This window comes from Gouania willdenowi, chromosome 19 (assembly GCF_900634775.1).
Source record: "Gouania willdenowi chromosome 19, fGouWil2.1, whole genome shotgun sequence".
Taxonomy (NCBI): domain Eukaryota; kingdom Metazoa; phylum Chordata; class Actinopteri; order Blenniiformes; family Gobiesocidae; genus Gouania; species Gouania willdenowi.
In genome coordinates, this window is record NC_041062.1 from 18,007,788 (window position 1) to 18,014,513 (window position 6,726).

A 6,726-nucleotide genomic window follows, 5' to 3' on the forward strand; every position below is an offset into this window, starting at 1 on the left:
CAGAGAAGTGTTTGGTTTTTACTTCATTCGTTCCTAAATGAACGCGAAGAAATTGCTTTACATAACTTGCATTTTATTGCCCCACAACCATAAAAAGAACTCCAAACTATTTTCCTGAGGGTAATCCAGCACAGATATGTATTACTTTATTTGAGCCGCTGTTCCACATTCTCACTCATTGACAAATCAGCAGCATCGTTTCATTTGTAATAAAGTCATCAAGCATTGCCTGAGCTCTGGGTTTAGCAATGGCAAATGCAACTACGTATGTTTTGTATGGTATTCTGTTAACAGGGAGCCAATCATGGGACTATCGCAGTGGGGGCCACAAAAATGTGTTTTATCTGAGGGCCACATTCTCAACATTAATTCCAGCGATTAGAATAATTACCAATCTGAGCACTAATACAGGACAGAACAAAGAGTTTTGTGTTTTTGCTGATTTTCTGTACATTTTTGTTGTCATTTTGTATATTTTCCTGTTATTCTGTGTATTTGTATTGTTGTTTTGTGTGTTGTGAGTCATTTTGTGTATTTTATTGTAATTTTGTATATTTGTATTGTATTTTTTATATTTTTATTGTAACTGTATATGTTCTGTTATTTTGTGTATTTTTATTATAGTTTTGTACATTATTATTAATATTGTTTTTGTGTTGTGTGTGGTTTTGTATATGTTTCTGTTATTTTGTGTATTTTTATTGTAATTTTGTATGTTTTTATTGTATTTTTTATATATTTATTGTGACTTTCTATATTTTTCGGTTATTTTGTGTATATTTCCAGTCGTTCCAGGTGTTTTTGGAGTACATTTCTGTATTTCTCTTGTCCTTGTGTGCAAAATTGTTGGATAATTAGCAATTTTTGCTGTTGATTTGTGTTTATTTTGGTGGCCACACAAAATTAGACTGCATGTGGCCCCCGGGCCGCCAGTTGCCCATGACTGAGCTACAGGAGCCTACCTCTTATTAGGTTAGAGTCACTCCAGTAGACTTTTGAGAAAGAATAATACTAAATGTACAGTACCCTGTGTTACTCATGGTAAAAACAGGAAGAAAACACTGAGAGGAATGTAATTGTAATTGACTGTCAGGGGAAAAATAATTGTTTTAAATTTAACTGTAATCAGGGATGATTAAAGACATAATAATTGACTCCAACCTTGTTCCCAGGTGACCCTGGATCAGACCTCAGCCTGGGTCAACGTCAAATTCTCCACCTTGATGAAAGTTTTGGTAGAGAAGCAAGAGGCCACGGAGCGGTTCCTGAAGTCTCAGACGGAGGACGCCATGACGGAGGCGGAATCACGGCTCAGTGACCTGGAGGAGCGCTGCCAGAAGCTGCGGGAGAGCCAAGGCCAGATAGCTTCTCTGAACCCCCTCTCTGATACCGACCTCATCAGGGTTTGTACCTTAGAATTCTCCAAATATTTCACAGGAAGTGAGTGGTTTTCCTTTAATTGAGGAAAGATTGCTTAGTTTCACTACAGCCACATTTAAAAGGTTTATCGTTTTAGAGGGGCAGTGTTATGAAAAATCGCTTTATAATGGTTTTGCTACAGTGATATACATTCCTTTAGCCTCATTCAGAGGGCCAAAGTTCAAAAAGTAGTTTCCTCCCTCCCTTGTTATTCCACATTTTGTAAAAAGTCAGCTCCAAATGGACAACTTGTATTTTCCCCCACTATTATGTCATAATGGGGAAACTCCTCTTCCTGACAATCCTGGCTCCTCCTACCCTACATAAGATTGTGAGCTCCTCCCTCTCAAACTACCTCACAGGTAAAACAAACGTAGCGAAGGCAGGTTGATATTACAGTTAATATCTTTATTTTCAGTTTAAAGATAATCAGAAGAGCAGCGTGATCGCTCACCATCAGTTTCATTTTTAGCAGCCGTTACATCGCCTTGTATGGCATTTATGGGATGAAGTGACGTGTTTGTGATCCAATGCGACACAGCGGTCGGAGAAAACGATGGCCAATCACCTTAAATGGATTATTTCTGCATGTATGAATGTAAACTGACCATGCAACGTTTGTTAAATATTTTAATATTACACATGTAAATATGTGACTGTTTTTGTGTTTTTTTAATTGTTGATTTAAAAAAGGAAAAAGCAACGCAGGACGGTATATACAAAATTGATCAAAACACAATACACGTCTACAATCAAAAACCAAACAGAAATTAAAATGAAAAACAAAATAAATTCACTCACCTTTTTTGTTTAAATAGCAGGGTTTTAAATAGTACCTGAACTGCTGTAAAAGGATTGAATTAGCTGAATAAGCTAATATTTTAGTTATTTTAATATTGTTAAATTTATTTCTTTTGTAATATGATTACCGTTGGATTTGGTGATTTGACATGAATAAAGACAATGGTGATACATCTGTTTTGTTACTTTAATTAATGCATAACGACACATAAACCTTGTTTAAAAGTATGAAATAGTCACAAAGTGAGGGAAAAAAACCTTAATGGGAGGTGATGCATCAAAAACCATGACAATCGTTGAATAATTTCATTGTAGCACCCTGAATCATGATGTCATTTGATGCACTAAAGGATTGACTTTAACGTTCAATTTTGTACAGTGATTGAGAGGAGAAATTTAAATATCCAGTGCATTGTGATTTAGCCTAAAATGATCAATATATTGGTTTTAAGCCTACTCTGACTCCTGGTACCCGCCTCTTCCCAGGAATCCATGCTCATCAATGTTCCACGTTTCACGGACATTTCCACAGACGTCACACCCAAGCTACAGGATCAGCTGAACGGCATCACAGATGTCCTGTCTCGGGTTTCCAAACTGGTGTGTGAGGACCTTGAAAAAGCCGTCAGCTCTGCGATTGGCCAGGACAAAGACGGTAAGCTGGGCTGTGCGTTGTTTTGTTTTTTTTTCTGTTTTAGGTACTTAGCTTGTTTTGTTCTTTAGCTTCTCCTCAGGATAAAAGGCCGATACTCGCTGTGGTACCGAGTCCTGCTGCTCCATGCTACCCTGGAGGGAAGGAGGGTCTCACTGCATGTGAGTCCCATTAGAAATGACAAAAATGTAAATCCTTCAACCCTTCTTTATTTAGTCATGTTGGTGTGATCTTCCTCTCCGCAGACCGATGCTCTCTGACCTTTGACCCTCGCACAGCCAACGGCCACCTTATCCTTTCCCAGGAGAACCGGCGGGCGGAGCACCAGGTGTCCGGGCCGCGCCCCGTACCTGCCCACGAGGCTCGCTTCGATCACACCTGGCAGGTGCTGTGCTTTCAGGGCTTCACCCACGGACAGCACTACTGGGAGCTGGAAGTGTCCAAACCCTGGGCTTACCTTGGGGTAAAGATGGCCTCCACTCATGTTCACTTAGCACGTGTCTAGGGATGAAAGGATATATTGTAAGTCAGCTAAAAAACAATACGAATCAGAATTCCTTTATTATTCCCAGGGGGAAATTGCTTACGTTACAGCCACTTAAGAAAATCACAAATAAAAGAATAAAAATATTTAACAAAGATGAAAGAAAGAATAAACATTAAGCCCAAACCTGTTTCAACCAGACACTATTCACATCCGTGCACACGTAACCAGTCAGCATGCATTTACGTGTCTTTTTCGAACTAATCAAAACGCGTTACCCGACCATTCATTTACCGTGCACAGAAACATTCAAGCTCTGTTAATTGGAAGTCAGAGCAGGTGCAGCAGCATTTTGAAGCTTTCTGAAGTCAGAAAATGAATAAAGGTGAGAAGAAAACAGTAAGGACAAAGACTGTATGCAAGTATTGCAAAAAAAATACAGAAACACGCATGCACCTCATTTTTTCACTGCATTTATGTTTATTATTATTTTATGTTTTAAAAATATATACGGTATATTTTTGTTCAACTTTGCATGGTAATAAATGAAGGAATGTGCAGTTTATTGTGGTTCAAACGGTTTGTAAGGTTATTAAAAGATTGACTAATCTGTTATTTCCCTTTAAGTATTTAAATTGAACAGTTAAGTGCATCTATACATCCCAATCTTTGATTTGAGTTTATTTTTTTTATCAGGATTTGAATTGAATCGTTGGTTAAATGTATCCTTACACGTGTCACATATTTATTATTGACATGGGACACTACGTAAAAAAGGCAATCGACGTTCACTGATGTATAATTAAAGCAGTGGTTCCCAAACTGGGAGTCGCTAGAACGTTCTTAAACATGATTGCTGTTCTAAAATATGTGATGGCAAATGTTATTTTGATATAGTAAAAAATGTTTTAATCTTTTTCAATGAAAAAGGTGGAAGCAAAACAGAGAAAGTTTGAAAACCATTGCTTTAACCCTCCTTATTTTACCCTTAGGGGTCAATCTGACCCCAGGGATGTTTGCCCTCAGGAACTCAAAAGTAAAAAAATAATAATGAGAATTTTATACTATACTATACTCAAAATTAGGGAAAGCCATGAAATATGCCCCCCAAAAAAACAAAAAAAAATCAAGTCAACTATTATTTTTTGAATGATAAACATTGAATGGGGTCAAATTGACCCCGAGGATAATAGAAGGGTTAAAGTATGTTTTGGAGGAGGGAATTGGCTCACAAAAATGTTCTTCCCTCCTGTCCCCAGGTGACCTATGACACCATCCCCCGTAAGGAGAAGGGTAAGAAGTGCATGGTGGGCATGAACGATCTGTCCTGGAGCCTCCAGCTGGACGAGCACCAGCTCAGTGCCTGGCACAACGGGCGGAGGGAGACGCTGAGCGGCCACTCCCACCACAGACGCGTGGGCATGCTGCTGGACTACGAGGCGGGAACGCTGACCTACTACGGAGACGGACAGACCAGGCTCCACGCCTTCCACTACGCCTTCACCAAGGAGCTGTTCCCCGCCTGCTGGATCGGAGAGGGAGTCAGCATCACCCTGTGCTCAACATGAGGTACACAAGGAACCACGGGGCTGGGCCGAGCTGCTTTGACTACTTTTTACATGATGGACATGACCGTGCTGGTGACTTTGCACTACACAAAGGATTCTAAAAGGGATAATCATGAGGATTTCTTGACACAAAAGACATTATTGATCCTTTTCCAGCTTTACTACAACCAACTCTCTCACATTAGCTTTTAATCCCCATCCTAAGGTTAAAAATATCATCAAAATTCACCTCAATCAACGTGTACGGTTGATTTTTTTATTTTTATGTTTTTTAACGAGACGTCCCAGTCGTTCAACCGTGCAACAACAAGTGCTTAGCATTAAAGAATGAATGGAGGGAGTGAATTCTCCAGTTGACGGTACACATGCACACGTGTGCAACCATAGGATGAGGTTTTTTGGTCTGGACTGGTTACTTTTCCAAGGTGAATCCTTCCTGTCACGTGATTGGCTGGAATGGGCTTTGTTCGAACCTGATATGCAACAACGACCCGAATTGTTAAAATAAAAAATGTTTTTAATAAAACTCAAAATGTTACAATTGGTCAATAATGTAACAAGATTCTGAGCCCAAAATATAAAAACCTTTAACCTTTATTACATTGTGAGGCAGGTAAAACATTAATCTTCTAATAGTGTAATAAGTTAATTACATCATAGAGCGAGTCAATGATTTATGAATTAAAGGGATTATTGCTTCAATGTAGAGTAGTGTCATACACAAATGTGGTGTTATGTCGCCCCCTGCAGTGGGTTTCAGCAGCGTAGGGGGCTTTTCTGTAGTTTACTCCTTTTTAATTGGTACTGTCATAATAATTGTTGCCCACTTGGACTCCCAGGTGTCCCCGTGTTGTTTTAACTCTCCTTTTAATCTGCATAATGGAGAAACACTCTGCATTGTATATTTCATACAGGCGAATTGCTAGGATGCCCCCGTCTTTACCTGAGGACCCCTGCAGCCACCGATGCTACATGTGTGCATCCTCCGCTTGGTCCCCGTAATCACCGTTCAGTATAAACAGTGTAGTTTCAACCAGACATGGTGTTTAGCGTCACATGAAGCTGCTCGTCATGTTTCAGGTCATTCTACATGAGCGCGCACAAATGTGAATACGGTGGTCGGACCAGTTTGGGTCGTTTTCTTTTTTGTCCTTATTAAAGCTCTACTGTGTGCATCCTCCACTTTGTAACCCATCATCACGTCCAATATAAACTCTACTCTGTGCTTCATAATCTCAAAATTAATTAGTTGGGGGGGGGGGCGTGTCCATAACAGTCCCAATATTACTGCAGGTCCCACATAATACCTCATTTAAATTTGAAAAGCGTGTCTTCGAATCAGCCTTTATAATAAAATGTTATTTCTTGTCTCTACAGTGTACAGTATTTATTAGTGAAGGATCTATACCAAGCATCTCTTATTACATTCATCATCAACAATTCAACAAATGACTTTTGGCTTTAAAGTAAGGCACTGATAAAGATTAAAATAAATAAATAAATTGAGTTGCTTTTAATGGTTATTTGTACTTTTTTGAGAATATTTCTAAATTTGTAATTTTACATATACTTAAGTACATTTTAAAAGAAGTGAAGTCATTCATTACATTTCTACACCCAAGCGTTTCTGAGTAAATTTAGAGTAAATTATTATTATTTTTGTTTTAAAATGATCAACGGACAAATAAAAAATCAAATGCATCACATCATAGCCGACCAATCAGATTCAACGTAATGCACAGCACCAAAACAGCATTGAATGTCAGTTATTTTCTCAGTTTTAGAGTTCATAAATGTAGCTC

At 38.7% G+C, this 6,726-nt stretch overlaps 1 protein-coding gene across 1 annotated transcript; it reads left to right on the top strand.

The window, feature by feature from the left end:
• Positions 1-1,163: 1,163 nt before the first annotated feature.
• trim65 (tripartite motif containing 65) lies at positions 1,164-6,494 on the top strand (the record flags this gene model as incomplete). The annotated part of the gene is made up of 5 exons (XM_028476595.1): positions 1,164-1,403; positions 2,707-2,875; positions 2,944-3,033; positions 3,118-3,335; positions 4,616-6,494. Coding segments are annotated over 5 exons (1,026 nt in total), but the record flags the coding sequence as incomplete, so codon positions are not given.
• Positions 6,495-6,726: the final 232 nt, after the last annotated feature.